This window comes from Verticillium alfalfae, genomic scaffold (genome assembly GCF_000150825.1).
Source record: "Verticillium alfalfae VaMs.102 supercont1.2 genomic scaffold, whole genome shotgun sequence".
NCBI lineage: Eukaryota > Fungi > Ascomycota > Sordariomycetes > Glomerellales > Plectosphaerellaceae > Verticillium > Verticillium alfalfae.
Genome location: NW_003315037.1, coordinates 1,630,641 through 1,647,339, shown reverse-complemented (window position 1 = coordinate 1,647,339; position 16,699 = coordinate 1,630,641). Strand labels below are relative to the sequence as shown.

Here is a 16,699-nt window from a genome sequence, read left to right as displayed (position 1 = left end):
CTTGAGACAGTATTGGCCCGCTTTTAGAGCCCATGCGCACGCCATCCCATTTGAAGAGTGTGCTCCCTTTTGTCTCTAATTAATTAGTCCTATGCTCCAGAAATTTACGTGCGACTGTGTGCCTCTATTCCCCGTGCCATTGCTCCCGAGCTATTATGGAATGGATTCGCGCAACAGGGCGGCCACCACACGCCAAGCCTCGCGCCGTACACTGCCCGGCAGCTGCCTAACCGCGACGCGGCACTTGGTGTAGAGCTCAGTCGGGAGCGTCCCTGGGAGTCGAGATGCCCCTTGGTCTGCTCCGGGGCTGATGTTATTGTAATTCTGGACGCATCCCATTCACTCAGATGCGCAGCTGATCCTGCTCAGAGAGGTTGTCAGAGAGAGCCCTGAGGCGGGTATGGGTGCGGACGGTTTGTCGTGACAATCGTCGAATCGCACGTTTCTATCTTGCCGGCTCGGACGCCTCCTTTGCAGCCTTGGCGTCTCTTTCGCGGACCCTGGCCTCAAACGCGGCGAGCTTGTTCGTCAGGGCAGCGCGTTGCTCGACAAGGCCCTGCCGCTGGGACTCGAGGACGGAGATTTGCTCGCTGAGGGGGGACTGGCGGAACTGGCCGCGCTTCTGTAGAGGCCAGGGGAGTCAGTCGGGAGGGTGCGCAGAGAACGTGCCACGGAGAAGGGGGCGCGGTACATACCTCTGTCCATTCTTGCTGCGTCTTGATGCCGGCGCCGTAGATGGCGCCGGTGAAGACGACGGCAGCGAAACAGGCGGCGATGACGCCGGCGCGGACCTTGCGCGCACCGGGGGTCGCCATTGTGTGGGGGTGGGAGCGGAGCGATAGATAGGCTGACCGAGTTGGGCAGTCACCAGTAGTCACGCCAGACTGACTGGGCTTCCTGGCTCTTGACGGAAGTGGTGCTGGTGTTGCTGGTGGTGGACGAGGTGCTCGAGTTCGAGCAAAGACTGGTGACGGAGCTGGTGCGGGTGTGGTTGTGGGGTCTCGATCGCAGGTTGGCGAACGGCGTCAAGGGGCTCTCTTTGGCGGTCAATGACGACGTAGAGGTCGAACGCCAGGGCTGGAGCTCAATGTCGTTCGCGGTCGAAGTTGAGCTGGACACGGCGGCAGAGGCAGGGTCGGCGACGGCGATCGACGCGTTGCTGTTCCTGTTGGTGCCAAGACCGGGAGCGGAGCGGGACAGCACCCACGCTTGCCACGGCGGCGTCGAGGTCCAGCTCCAGCTCCAGTGGCTTAGTAATTGCCCTTGCCCTCCGCTCTTGCCATCCATTTCTGGGAAGCGTCGATGGGTTCGTGTTGTGAGGGAAACCTTGGGAAAGAACGATCGAGGCGTACTTGTTCGCTTTTTCAATTTTCTGGAAAGAAGCAGACTCGTCGTTTGAGGGCACATCAAGCCCTTTTTGTTGATGAACACATTGTCCCATCTTCTCCTCCTCTCCCTCTCTCTCTGTCTCGTCAGCTCTCCATCCTGCCGCACGTTCAAAGTTTCGCCATTGCGCCCAAACCTGCCCTCGGCTTGTTGAAACACAAGAACGCACGAGCGCCCGCTGTGAGCGCGACAGAGTGAGTATGGCCTCTACTATTAGCATAGAACCGTCTCTTGCGCCCTGAAACACTTCACGACGGAAGTACGGCACCGGCAGACGAGATGAATTGGCCTTCAGTCATCGTCGTATTTCCGTGCCCACTGTCAATCAACTAGTCGTCCTAGTCCTACATGGTCCCCCAATCTATTGACCATCACGTCATGGCGGATCACGCTGTGGGGATGCATCGTTCAGAGCGTATCGGTCTGCACCTGCATCAGATGGATGACCCCGAACAATGAATATGATCAAGATTGAGGGTTCGCAGGACGGGAACACTTCCTGTCGTCTTGGACCACAAATCTTGAGACTGTGGCACTAATTCTGGCTCAGCATCTCTCCCCCCCCCCCCCCAACAAACCCAGTACCCCGCCATGGGGCCCCGGGTCTTCATCATCCGTCACGGCGAGACAGAGTGGTCTCTGAATGGCCGTCACACGGGCACGACCGACATCCCGCTGACTGCCAATGGCGAAAAACGTATTCAGGCGACGGGCCGCGCTCTCGTCGGACGCGACCGCCTCATCGTTCCCCGTCAGCTCGCTCACATTTACGTCTCCCCGCGGAAGCGGGCCCAGCGCACCTTTGAGCTCCTCAACCTTGGTTTGCGCAACCCGCTTCCGTGGCAGGCCCACGGTGAGCCAGCCGCCGACGACGCTGATGGCGACGGCGCCGGCACGAGCCGCTCCTGCGACGCCCAAGTTCAGGTCACACACGACATTCGCGAGTGGGATTATGGCGACTATGAAGGCATCACAAGCCCCGAGATTCGTCGCCTGCGGAAGGAGCAGGGACTTCCCGAAGGCTGGGATATCTGGCGTGACGGCTGTCCCGGTGGCGAGTAAGTTTCCTGGCGGCCCAGAGGCCCATGCACAAGAACCGCACCTTTCCTCTTAATCTTTTCCCCGCAAGGCAAGTGTGCTGATCGAACAAACAGGAGTCCTGAGCAAGTCACTGAGCGCCTAGATCGTCTGATTCAAGACATCCGCGACCGCTGGCAGGCCCCCGTGCTTGAAAAGGGAGCCGACGCCGCGAGCAGCACAGGCGACGTTCTCGTTGTCGCCCACGGCCACATTCTGCGCGCCTTTGCGCTGCGGTGGGCCGGCAAGGCACTGCACGAGGGGCCGGCCTTTGTGTTGGAGGCTGGTGGCGTGGGGACTTTGAGGTGGGTTGCGGAACCTGGAGGCACAACTTTTCGCGGTCGGTTCGCTAACACTGTCTGCAGCTACGAGCACCAGAACATTGACGAGCCCGCTATTCTCCTAGGCGGCGCCTTCGTTGTCGATATCTCCGAGAAGGCTGCGGGCCACAAGTGAGCCGGGGTGTCAGAATGTGCAATCAGGAAATTGGGACCATAGAGAAAGATCTCGCACGTTGGCTTACTGAGAATAGACTAATCAACTCAACGCCTCTATTCGATGCAGCCTCACTGGCAGCCTGTCGGCTGTTGACATTGTCCATCCGCATGTTTCGAGTTGAAGAAGATATGTTGCTGTCCGTCCCTGCATGTTCCCGCCATTGCCTCTACGTTTATGCCTTGGTGCCCCGAGCCATGAAGACACGCCGCTTTCGGTCCTCATCTGCCCCGTGGAACACGACGCCGCTACCGACCTCCTGCAGCGCGTAATTCGTCCCGGCGCCGGCACCCTCGAACATGGCCCGCATGCGCTCTTCCGAGAAGCCGTGGTGCATGACGCCGTTGGCCGGACGTTCCCTTGCTGCCTCGGCAGGCTTGTCATGGTGATGGGCATGCTCGTGGTCGTGACCATGGCCATGCTTGCCGTCATGCGCGTGCCCGTGGTCGCCGTGCTCGAAAAAGTCAATGATCAGCAGCACGCCATCGGGCTTGAGGCGCGCCACGAGCTGTTTGGCGGCGTACTCCGGATCGTCGAAGTGGTGGAAACCGAGACCCACAACGGCGAGGTCGAAACCGGAGAAGTCGGCACCCGCGAGGCCTGTAGGGCTAGGATCCGATGGATCTATCAGGTTGCCGTGGTAGGCTCGCATCTCGTTGGCAGAGAGACCCTGTTGGCGCATCACACCATGACGGATCAGTCTGGGCCTGGGACGACAGGAGAGGGGGGGATCTCGGGAAGAGTATTCTGCGGCGAGCAGGGTGAATAGAGGGCTGGAGGTGGGCGGAACAGAGTGATTTGATTGTGCCTAGAGGGTACATCACGAACCTGGTTCTCGGCTCTGGCGTTGAACGCCGCCACCATCTTCTCCGAGACATCGATGCCTACGCATTGCGTAGTGTATTGGGCGAGAGCCTGTAAACGCATACGGGTCAGAGCCGTACGTTGCTTGAGTAAACGGCATCCCGTGGGAATGACGCCACGGGCTCGCGAGAAAAGGGAGAACAAGGAGGAAAGACGCTTCTTGTCAGAGCGAACACGTACCCTCGACACAAGTCCAGTGCCACAAGCATAGTCGAGCAGTTTGACCGTCTTGCCAGCGCCAACGGACGACTCGGTCGTATCGCCATTGTCATCTTCGTCATCACTGTCCTCCTGAACCCAGTCAATGCCGATGAAGTCTCGGCGTTTCTGGATCTCCTTGACGAGCTGACTGATGGTCTTCTCGAAGCGGCGGTCATACTCGGACGCTAGTCCGCTAGATGGAGAAAAGAGAAGACGTGTCAGCAGCTCAAGCACCACAACGTAGAGTAGGATCGATGGTGACACGGCGCCGTTGACACAGCGCATTTTCGTCATGACTGTCACAAGCCAGCGACCACCCGACGAAGTGGGATTGGGGGGACGAGGCAGCAGAGAAGGAGGACGAGACTGCTGTAGGAACCCGGCCTCAGGAAGGGAGAAGCATCGCGTCACCGGGCAGAGGAAAGCACACGTACTCAAAGTAAGCTTTGTTGACAGCTGTCGTATCACTCATGGTGGCTTTATTTGTGCTGCAAACTCGATTCGAGTGAGTCTGTACGCAAGTAGAACGAACGGCGTGCGTGCGAGCAGAGCAAGGCGAGTGAGGTGGCTGAGATCAACGACCAAGAGCGGGGGGCAAGATGCAAGAAGGGCGGTCGAAAGTTGAACGAGGCAAGGCAGCAAGCCGTGATGCACACAACCTTAAATGCCAAAAGAAAACCGGAGAGAATCGAGCGACTGGGCTCTGTGAATGTCTCCGAGTCTTGCTGTTTGAGTGCCAGGTATCTCAACGAAGAGACAGGTGAAGTGGCAGAAGCGATGGAGCGGAGACATTTCGGCAACATCCATCCCCACAATCAACAGCGACAAGTTAAGTCGACACAGGATTAAGTTAGTGTGCCGCCGCAGTTACGGCGACCCGCTCACGCCCGCCCGCGCGTGGTCGGCAACGACGCGGCGCAAGGCGTCCCACGCCCGGCGGAGGCCCCGGCCGGTGTTGATGGTGGGTAACAATCAATGAGGCCGGAACGTTCAAGCTCGCCGTGCTATGCGGGCTGCCTGCTGCCGTTGTGTCTGTTGGCCGACGACGCCCATGGGCGTATCTACCCGACATGCAGCCTTGATTGCCCATCTGAGCTCTCGTCCATTGATCATGGGTCCATCCGACCCTGCCCTGACACGTCTCTTGGGCTTCATCGTGCCGCCGCCTCGTGCTCCGCGCACCACCACATGTATATGTACCTTGAGCATGGCACGAAAGCACTGGTTTGTTTGTCCCACGTGCGAGAAGATGAAACACAAACGATCAGACCTGTCTACTTGCTGTCGCGTTCTGGCTGGTCCAGAACCTGCTGCTTGACTAATCGGCGCCCCCTCGCCCCCCCTCCCTTCTTCTTCCCACCCGAACCGGGGATGCTGCCCCGCGCCTGGACTCATCTCGATGGCCTGATGAGAGGGCACTCTTCCCGCCTTTCGGCCCGCCGCTGCTGGCTATGCATGGCCTTAGGCATGGCAAACAACAACCTGAACGGGCGACAAACAGCCAGTACGCCGTGTCCAGGGACATGCCACCAACACACGCACCCCGCCCACGGTTGCTTGCATACGTCGTGCTCGCCGAGCAGGAGCCCTTGTTGGACGTCCGATAAGCTGAGGGTTGCGCCACCCCTTGCGACCCCAGCCCCTCCCCATGCAAGGCAAGGAGAAAAGAAGGTGAACAGAGGGAAAGAGGGGGGGTGGGAGACCAAGAACACTTTCACCTAATTGGACACGGCCACCTGGATTGAGCTGAGCGGGAGAGAGACGGAGGGGCAGAGAGATAAAAAAGAAAAAAGCAAGGGGACACTGCGTGCAGCCGCGGGTACCGGGGGCCAAACCGCAACTGTCATGGAAAGTTGGCAGAAACGACCAGATCGGCGTCGATCCTGCCGCAGCCCGCGCCGGTCCGCAGCCTCTGGTTACGGCGAGTGGAACGGGCCCTAGGCGATGTGCGATTCCCGATGGGCGAGAGAAGGGAAGGGGGGGGGGGGGGGATGCGGTCAGGCCAGGCCCAAGCGGGCTCGAGGCAAGGCAAGGCAAAGGCAGAGAGCATGCAGCTCGTCTCGTCTCCTTTACCCCGGCTCCCGAAGTGAAGGGGTCGCGCGCGCTGACGGGGCGAATACGTACGTTCTTTATTGCTCTGGGTCCAAGCTGGCGTGTGCCGACCGTCCTCGTGCTTGATGTTTGCTTGCTTGTTTGCTTGTTTGCCTGCCTGCTTCTTGTCTTCTTGTCAGCCAGCAGCCGAGTTAACCTGGCGCTACCTGGCACCAAGGATCTGGTGCGCCTGGGTTGGTCAATTCCTGCAGCCGCCGGAAGGACACCCCCGTCCGCCCGTGCCCCCGTGCCGTGTTCGGGTCTTTGTCCATGCATGCTCGCCCTGTCAGATTGGAACTTCACAGATGGACGGGGGCATGGGTACTTCCGTGTCTCTCCACTGCGCGACTCGCATCCCGGTGCGCCTTGCCTCGCGTCCTGCAGGCTGTTTGCTTCGTGGTGCGCTGTCGTACTTTCTCGTGGCCTGGCGTTTCCCGGCATTGTGCGTTCAGCATTGATTAGCGTTCCATGTCCAGCGTCCTCCATTCTGCATTCTTCATTCTGTATTCTGCATTCTGCATTCTGCATTCTGTATTCTGCATACAGAATACTGCATACAGAATACTGCATCGCGAGGGGGTGCGTGCGGGCGGGCTGTTTGCTTACTGGCATCCATCCAGCGGGTAGACACCTGCTTGGCAAGTACCTGATCCCCATGGTCCGAGGAAGAGGCCGTCCGAATGATGAGTAGGTGGAAGGGTGGTGATGACTCGTCTCCGAGCCCCGAAACCCGTGGCTGCCAACACGACTATAACCCCCAGAGAGATCTTACGCAACTCATGATTTGGTTCGTTTCCCGGGGCCGAGAGGTGAGGGGAGACACCGTACTCGCAAGTCGGCCCAGCACTGCCCGACATGCAATGCCTGGCAAACAACAGACATCGTCCTCTGCTTCTCACTTCCTGGTTTCTTCATGGTTCGGGCCCCTGATTCTGCTCTTGAAACCACCGAGAAGTAAAATGAAAAAAACATCTGAGACAGCAACAAGAACAACAACAACAGTGGTGCGCGGACAGTTCGAGTACTGCAGAACTAACTTGACCGAATACGTGGTGGCGGCGCAGCGCCCAGGTACACTAGAGAGCGAGCAGTCAACTTATGGCGATTTATTTGCTCACCGCTGCTTCGCCGCCTACATGGAGGAGGAGGAGGATGGATGGAGCCCATGCGTCAGGGATGAAGCAGCGTGCATTCAGCAGCAAGCAAGCGGCCAGTCGCCTGCATCCCCCATCATCCAGATCCAATCCTCCACGCCAACGTCGGCGCAGCCTCTTGTTCTGTTGCCTCGCAGGGTCCATGTCGTCCTCCTTGCCCACCAATTGATTTGATGGCCTCGGCCTCGGCTGCCACCAGACGGCGCCAAAAACGCAGCGCGTTGCATTGCATTGCAAGACACGGCAGGGCATGTCGTCGAAGGAAGCTGTGTATGACAGCGGAAGCGTGCAGTAAACCGTGCCGTTGAAATCAGCCAGCAATACCTACGAAGCAAAGTTTGCAGATGCGAACAACAGTGTGACGTTCAAGGAGAAGATTCCTGCCATGCATCCCATCGGTCGGTCATGGGCACAAATGCCGGGCGGGATGTGGCCCACGACATCTATTAGCGCCAGACAAGACCGCCATACCCCCATTGCAACAGACTGCTTTTGGGCTCATCTTCACAAGGGCTGGGGAGAAAAAGAAAAGAAAAAGTGGTCCAATTCGCCAGCACAATAGGCACTGGGGCCTTCTCCACACAGCAAGACCTGCATGCGGTCGCGGTCTCGTGGGAAATTCTGGACGCGGTCAATGACAGGGGTAGGACGGAGCTGCCAAGCCTCCTTGAAAGAAAAAAAGATGAGAGCAACGAGAGTGAGGACGAGGAGGCGTGGGAGGGCCGGGCGGCGGAAACCACCAGTCGTAGCAGTAGCAGCACTCGCAATGAGGTGCCGAGGTGTTTCGTGAAATGATGGTAGGGTGCTCAACTAAACGGAGACACATAGTCTACAGGATTGCCAGGGAGGGCGGGGGCGCGCGTTCAGAGTGACATCCAAGCATTGTTGGCCGACTTGGACGTGGCTCGACGCATCGTGATGCTTTCGTTGGTCTGCCTGTTGGGATTGAGCGAGGGGGCAGCGAGTGGCATTCTGCCACGAGAGCCGTCGTCCATGCTGCCATGCGCATGCCATGGCCCCGTTCATTATCGTCCCGTCACTGCCACCTTCACCCATCCCCTTTTCCCACGCCCCCCCCCCCAACCATCTGTGCAGTAGTTGCATGCCTGCCCGGTCTGTTGCTGCAGTTGCATCGTCACATCACACCCGAACCCAAGCGAAGCCAAGTGACGCGACCGTCCGCGTACAACGCGTGCGGACCCGCCAGGTGCGCACTGTGGTCGCGAGTCACGGCGCAATCTGACCAAATGAGATAGAACCCGACATCGTGCGAGCATCCGGTAGGGTTGCTAGCCACCTGAACTGATCCCGTCTGTTCCTATTGGCAAGTTGCCGGCGTAAGCTGGGCAGAAGCATTGCAGTGTTGGGAGGGTCGTCTCAGTCGCTGGGGACAAGGCTCTCTTGTTTGCATGCAGTAAACGTTTGCTGACAGTCAGTCTCGTGGGAAATGCATTCCAATTCGAGGCCATTCAGGTTCGCTTCGGACCTGTGCCCGTCTCCGCAAGCCACACTGTTTGCCCGTCCCAATTCGACTCCCACGCCCCCCTGGTCAGTGATCAGCTCAGCTCGGACGGTCTTGGCCCCTGTTTGTGTCAAGAAAAAGCCATCTGGACAAGCCGTCTCGGTCACCAAGGTTGTGCCAGGGACCGCTGACATGAAAACCTGGAGGCGACGGATGCACTGAGGAAACGAATACTCGGATCTCTGGTGAATTGTTGCGTTCATGGCCCAGGATTGCCAGGCTGGCTCGAGTACCAGAGAGGACAATTTCGGTGTTGTTAGCTGATTCTTTCAGCCGTTCCTTCGGACATCCCCATTTTCGCCTGAATGCGTGAGGTCGTTGCTAGACGAGGTCACCTAAGGTAAGTCGTTGTCATCCTGCACTCACTAATAAATTCAGCTGGGTAACAACTGAGACCAACCTCGTCATGGTGACCTCCCCGTCGGGCATAGATCCTTGTCCAAATAGAAGCAAACGGGCAAGCGGGGAAGGGCGGGAGGGACGGGACACCACGGCTACTCGCAGGCATATTTACTCACGTGACCAACATGAGCCAGCCCCTATATAAGCCAGCCCAATCAAACGAGACCACGATGGTTGCTTGGAAAGGCCGTGAATCAGGTCCTTGGACGTTTTTCTTGTTGCTTCTCTTCCCATGTCTGAGACACTGGGATGCTCGACAGGCCCATCGGGCCGACATAACCTTTATATCTCATGAGCGCGGGTAGTGCGGGGGAGCCAGGTATGAGACTTGGCATAGGCTGATGTCGATATTGCTTTTTTGCGGCATACCTGTGGGACATTCATGTCGCGCGAATGCTCCATCCAGCTTGAAGCACTGTTATCTGGCTTGGACCTCGCTGTTGCCCGCGCTGTGATATGTCGCAGAGACCAAGTATAGTAGCAAGAAAGCGACTTGCAGCCTGCTCTAGATTGCTCCAGCAGAGACACTGTCCTGCAACTGATCCATCGAACTTGTGATAAGCTGGGTCGGTGTTTCGGGGCAGAAACAATGAGCAAGGAGACTTATTGGCATCGTTCTAGTCCTCACTTGTCATCGATAGGCTCGAGCGACAAGATGCTGAAAATCTTGGTCGCGGCCGATTGGAATCCTTTCCGGCCGGAGCTGCCGGTTAGTAGAAACGGTTGATCGAGGCTCGGGCCGCAGATTTCGTACGCCTACGTGCGCTTCCTGGCCCACATGGTCGATTGTATAGGTTGTCAAGACAGCTAGATTATGGCCCCAAGCTGCCCACACACCCGTCACCAGGCTGCATACAGACAGCCAGCTACACGACTGACTTGAACTTGCGTTATCGTGTGGAGTGAGGTTCTGATCGCATGATTCCGAGTGCTCGTGTCGTACGAAGACTGTTGTCAACCCCCGCGAGTCCCGCCTGTATGATGCCGGCTCCAATCCTGTCCAAGGGCTTGTGTCAGAGTAAATGCTTTCCTTTGTACACTCACAACCGGTCAGATAGCATGGGAAAACGACTCCCAGGCTTATTAGGCTGGGGCTCAATCCTGGCAACCATTCTCTGAGCCTGACCTTTCAGGCAAAACGTACTTTTCACAAACAACTTGACTTACGACATGACAACTGGCGCTTGGAGAAGGTCCCAGAGCCCTTCGGTGTTTTAGACAGGTCGGAGCAGTGCGCCGACTACTTTAGCGGTGGAGTATTTGCGAGATGCCGCCAAATTGCTTTGGGTTTGGTTACAGACTGGCCGATGAGTGCTTTAGCTGATGCAGTTGCTAGGTATTTCCAATGTTATGTATTGAGCGTATGATCTCCTCAGCAAGGGATGAACAAGAAATTGCCAGTAGCTCGAAATGCTGCGTTCAGTACCTTGCTAAAATAAGGGGCAGTCCGATCGAGGACTTGGCGTGGTTAGGTCGGGCCGTGCACATGTGTTCGAGTCCGAAGCTACAGCTTGTGGCTCTGTTTGTGCCGTTGCCTGTTTGCTTGTTCCCCCACACCGTTTGGTACAGCCTGTAGAATCCTCGGAAGTACAGGTTGTTAATAGAGTAGAATATGTCTGTGGTATCCATGTCTCATTACAAGGCAACGGGACCTCTGAAGCAGTTAGAGGCAGTGGAGATCCGATAGTCATAATTAGGCTTTCCATATTTTCATGCCAAAGCTGACCCGGCAGTAATTGTGACATGTCGTGATCATGCATAAATGAAGTTTCTGGTGTAAGGCTAGAATCTGAGCAAGCCTCAAGACGAATCCGAGTTAGGACTTCACAGAAGTGGAAAAGACGGGCTGGTGTGAAGGCGGATTGCTCGGGGTGGGTGGGTTGAAAAGACTGCACAAAACGGATCAGCTTCGATGATGGATGGAAACAGCGAGAGACATTGCCGGGAATGATGCCCGCGTCGATCGCTCAGGAGAAGTTGTGCATCATCGTTTAGCGTCACATCTGTCGAAGCACAGTAGGACGATTGACGACAGCAGCTATACCCGGCCCATGAATGCATTAGTGATTGGTTGTTTCGAGGGTCTCTTCAACCAAAGATTCAAGAGAACCGTGTGGAGACAGGCAGGCAAAGGCAAGCAAGCAAGCTAGAATGTTTTGTTGTTGATACAGGGGCGGGGAGTAAGAGGAAGAAAGCAAGTAGACGTAAGGGATGTATTGGATCGACAGGGAAGCTTGCAATGGTGGTGCAACGATAGCACACGCGCGAATGCGTACAGTGCAAGCGCAGCCAGGGTGCGTCTTGTGTCGGCGATGGTGCCTTCTGTAGACTTGCAGTCGGAAGATCGGTGCGTCTTTGGATGCGTACTGGATGGCGACAGGTGAGGAAGGCGGGAGTATCCTTGAGCTGTGTGTGGGATGGGGCTGGAGGGTCGACGGCGGCCCATGTGTGTTGCATGAGGGCCTGGCATCCCACCCTTCACGCTCCACCCTGCACACCCCCTCCCCCCTCCCCCCCTGCCCTCCGCTCGTGCACTTTACCGCCTAGCTTACGTCACTTCTGCTTGCTGGAGACTGGGTCTAGCGGACGGAGGGCTCGTTGAGCAAAGCGTCTTTCTGAATGCATACAAGAACATGTGTGTGTAAAAGGTTGGCGCAAAGCCTTTCGTCTGCAGAATGCGTCGCGAAACAACCACGGTCAATGCTAAATGTGGAGGCTAGGTATAGTGTAGTCGACCACCCGGATCGGGAGAATCCTTGTTTCGACTGGGATTCAATAAATCCAGGTCCAGGATCCTTACTGCTGCTTTGAACCGGGGAGGGGGGTGGGGTGGCGAGACACTCGTGGGCCGTGGGCCACCCGCCCGAACGGAGCGCTAGAGACGGAAAAAGGAAGACAATGACAAGCAGTTGGGACTGTGTCTTGGCGGCCTCGCCAGCGACAGAGTGTCGTCGAAGACCCCGTGAAGCGTCGCGACCTGGATTACGGGAGTACCGTGGACAGTGATGCTTCGACTGAATACGGGAGATAAATTTGGTTACATTGAAGGTCTACTCTCTGGGTCCCCTTCAGGATGAACTCCACACCGACTCGGACTGGTAGGTAATGTTTTTTGGTATTACCGAGGGCACGAAGGCCTGGCTGATGGAATGTGGGGTGTGCGCAACATGCTTTGGCGCCGTCCTTGGACCTTCGCTGATGGTTCTGGAAATGGAGAGGACGGAGTTGTATGTTGATCTGCGAGTTCCTCGCTCTGCCGATGTCTTTCAGTGACATACGGACAATACTGCGCTGTAGTCGATCGTAGCCTCATCGACACACCATGTCTCGGGAGTGGGAGAGGGCGAATGGAGGATGAGTTGCTTGCCGAAGTTGATGCAGAGGCGTGGGTTATGGTTTTGATAGGGATGACGCTGCGACACATAGTCCGTTGCACTTTTACGAATGCCTCTGGCAATATGGCCTTTCTTGTTGCGAATCAAATTACTTGCCTCAATCACGGGCGACGTCGCAGACGGGCAGGCAGGCGGACGGGCACAACAGTAGTTCTTTGCTACCTAGGTACCTTCCTTAAGGTACCTACCTACCTAGCGATGACAAGAAGGAACGTTTCTGAGGGTTTTAGGGGCTTCGGGGCGAGACTGGCGCCCATGGCTCACTGTAGGCAGGAGCCAAGCGACTGCTCTAGCGTACTTGCCTAAGGTAAGGTCCCGACAGGCGGCACCTTCCATTCGTCTGGACGCGACATGGCAAGCACACTCTTGCGACCAGGGCAGGTAGGCGTGCTGTCTCCGGGTACAGCTTGCATCCCTAGAGCAAATGCTCGAGATCCCCCCGCCCTAGTTTCTCTTCCACTTGTTCCACGCCACCCATCCAGCGGGTGCCATCAGGACCACATCGGATCACATGGCCGTCCTCCATGGCCTGCTCTGGCGTCCCACCATGTTGGTTACGGTGTGTGTGCCTACAGTCAAACCCTCAACCCCTATTCGTCTGTGTCCAATGCCCGGGCTGGTTCCAACGAACCAATCACTCTCCAGTCTCCCATCCTCGCCATCCATACTATGCGACCAAAAGCCCGCCAGTCGACCGCTATTTCAGCTGGTGGTGAGTCGACCGACGGCCGGCGATATTGAATCGGAAGGCAACACGTACTGTGGAGTAGGGGTCGGATCGTTCGCAACGCAAGTCGCCTGGCATGGCTGCCAACCCTTTCCACCCCTCTTCGATCAATGGCGGCGATGCCAGGGCGCCAGCCATCAATCCCGGAGCTTGCACACACACGCACCATAGACGGATGCCCAGCGCCCGTTCTCTGTCTCAACACATGACCGACCGTAATTGGGCGACAGGGGATGCACCACGTCAGATACCACGCGAGGCGCGAGGATGCGACGGAAAATGACCCGGTCCAAAGCGTGTGCCTCCAGACCACCATCAAACCCATTCTGCTGGGTCAGCTGCGCCTAGTGTACGTCTCTTTTTCCGGACCCGTATTAGCTTCGCTCGAACCCAGATGACGTGAAGCATCAACAGCCTACCTAGTCCCAACCAGGGGCCATGCACGACGGAGGTCGTCCGTGGCCACCCGCCCGCCAAGAAGAGATTGCCTCTGGCCGACGGGTCCCATCAACGCCTCCAGCAGTCAGGGTTGGCAGCCAAGGGGAAGGAAGCTAATGCCGGCGAAGGCCCATCCCGTCCCTCCCCCCTCAAGTCTCACAGCTCGTCAAACCACTCCCCGCTCCTTGGTAAAGACGAGTCTTCATTACGGACAGGCCCGCTTTCCAACCCAGTCGGCTCGCAGTTTTTGCAAAGAACCTGAGTACGTAGGAAAGCCGTCAGTCAGGTTGGCGCCTTACATGTTGATCTCGGCCACCCACTCAATGATAGGGTTGCGAGCTCCTCGGTCCTGCGACCAAGAGAGGGGCCGTCCGTTGCTTCAGCAGCATCATCTTCCCAGCTGGCATGTGATGGATGCTTTTGTCATCGTCGTGGGCCAAGCTGATTACCGCTAGCACGCCCTTGTCAGATTACCAAACGCATCCGGCGGTCAACTTCGAGCACTCTGTTGGGCAGGTACGGAAGCGTATGCCGCCGAGGTGCCGTCGTGTGGACGAGATAGATGAGTCGGTTTGTCGTCATCATGCAACGGCTGAATAGAGCAGCAAGACCGAGCCATCCAGTACACACATCTTTTCCAAGCACTGGACTGCCTTCGATTAGACCACTCATGTTCTGTTGGTGAGATCTGCCGATACTCGCCATGTCACCTGTGTGTGCGCTCAATCCTGACAATCAAAGCCCCCACCCTCTTGCGTCCGTCCTGCACCTCAATTGAGGTTACTGGCGGCTTGCGGGCTGCAACCCTTGCCCAAAGCATGCGCACTGTCTCCTGTCCCCCCACAGACACCTCGTGGCCGACCCTGTCAGATCAAGTAAGGCAGCCCGAGAAATGGACGCTAATTACGAACGATGAGGACAGACGCATGGAGCCCATTCACACGCGGTACCACACAGCCACCCATTACAGTTGGGTACAAGTGCGTTCCACGTCTGACAAGAATACGATGAATATAATCATGTGTCCGCTTTCTTACATTGGCACAATCGTGATATCAATGGACCACTATATACGCCTTCCATCCCAGTCAGATCGTATCTATCCTAGTCGGACATGAAGCTAGAGTGGATGCCGGCCACGCTCTCTTGGCTTGTGCTGCTCTGTGTCTGTAGTACGCACTATTGGCAATCCGATTCCAGAACCTCGACCGTCAGTCCTACAAGGTACAACTAGGTCACTTCGCTGTGTTCTCTGCTTAGTGATGCAGCCTGGGGCTCGCCGACAGTGTAGTACTAACGGCACACTATGGTGAAGGAAGAGGGGGCTCACTTGACGCCGGACGCAGCCTAATTGACAGGTCACATTCGTCCATGTTTCTGGATCTCGCGACCGTCATCAGAGGAACGGAAGCGCTACAGGACCGTTTCCGCGTCGATCCGCCCCTTCTTGGAAACGATGCGCAGCCATCAATGAAGTTCGTTCCTTCCCTGAACCGCCCATACCGAAAGGATTATTTGACGCGACAGATGTGTACGCCTGCTAAACTTTTCTTCGCCAAAGCAGAGCGACTAGCTTAAAAAAAAACTTGAACGTGGATCTAGATGCCAGCGATCCTCAGTACAATGTGCTCAATCCAATAAGTGAAAGCAACCAGCTTCAATGCGTCGCTGGATCAGAGCATCATGAGTTATCAGCCATCTGTTCCATTTTAGCGTCGGCGGCACGAACCGCACTCGCATTGCCAGAGCCCGCGTCGGTAAAGTCGACCACCCCCAAGTACGAAACCCTTCCCGGCCCGTTACAAACAACCCCGACCCAAGGCCCGCAGGATTGGGTCGTCCCAACTCATGTTAAGCGTCACCTGTACATCGAAGACAGCTTGACCGGCTAAAGCAGATCCCCTGACGTGGAGGGAGGCAAGTGAGTGACTTGTTTGACACGGTGTCAATGCACATGCCCTGCAAGCGTCAACAAGGATCGTCAACACACTGCGAGCGCGTCTGCGGCCGCTTCTGCGGCCTCAGCCCAGCACTGTGGGTTAGACAGATTAGGCGCGGGACAACTGGACCAGCCGAGGATCGTAGCAGCACTGATTGGCGAACCATTGCACCACCTGTTGGCTGGGCCCGGCGCAGCTGGTTGTTGCTTGTGCTTGAAACTCTCGTCCCTCAAACTGCAGCCACTGTAGCATGAGTGGGCTTCAAGCGCGCAAAACAGTCGATGGCGTGGCAGTGCCTGTGTATGCATGATACAGACGACCGGCTGACAGCAGAACCATCTACCATGCACATTCACCCGTTCACCGCGATACTGCACCCCCCCCCCCCTTAGAATTGAAAACCCCGCCAAGCGCGTACCGAGGCATATAGCGAGTAGCGATGGGGGGAGTACGCCTAGAACTCTGGCTCAATGCTTGTGTATCAAGCCACTCTGACAGAATCGGTGGGTACGGTGTCGTGTCAACGAGAAGCCTGCCGCCACGCAAACGGCTGACTGAGTCCCGAGCACGGAGCTGTCAGATGAAGAGAGCCGCCAACGAACAAGTGCGTGCCATGTCTCACACGGATGCAAGACCTGCTGTTTCCCCCCTTGGCGTCATAATGTCGGGGCTCCCTGGGCGACGGCGGCGGCGACAAGCGGCGGGGGCAGTAGGAAGGGAGGGAGCGGCTCGCATGCCATGACCGATGGTGTTTTGCCTGGTTACGACAGGCCAAACAGGGAAGAAGCAAGCGGAAGATTGACAGGAGCAGCACCAACAGCATTTTAGCTCCATTTTCGCCCATGAGCGGCGCCTGTCGACCTGAATGCACCCGATTGCTTTCGGGTTGCTTACTCAAATCCAGGCGAAAGCGGACGAGGCAGGGAGCGTCGTGTGACATGACAGCGACCTGGACTGACCTGACAGGTACACATGGCCTAGAGGCCCTGATAAACGGCAAAAGACGA

General features: G+C 56.9%; 2 protein-coding genes across 2 annotated transcripts; one reads left to right on the top strand and one right to left on the bottom strand.

The window, feature by feature from the left end:
- Window positions 1-1,977: 1,977 nt before the first annotated feature.
- On the top strand, window positions 1,978-2,869 carry VDBG_01962 (phosphoglycerate mutase family protein; the record flags this gene model as incomplete). The annotated part of the gene is made up of 3 exons (XM_003007728.1): window positions 1,978-2,444; window positions 2,541-2,768; window positions 2,836-2,869. The coding sequence occupies 3 exons, from the start codon at window positions 1,978-1,980 to the stop codon at window positions 2,867-2,869; spliced, it is 729 nt and encodes a 242-aa protein (XP_003007774.1).
- Window positions 2,870-3,133: 264 nt separating this feature from the next.
- Window positions 3,134-4,317, bottom strand: VDBG_01961 (conserved hypothetical protein; the record flags this gene model as incomplete). Its single annotated transcript, XM_003007727.1, has 2 exons — window positions 3,134-3,628; window positions 4,003-4,317. 2 exons carry the CDS (start codon window positions 4,315-4,317, stop codon window positions 3,134-3,136), a joined length of 810 nt encoding a protein of 269 aa, XP_003007773.1.
- Window positions 4,318-16,699: the final 12,382 nt, after the last annotated feature.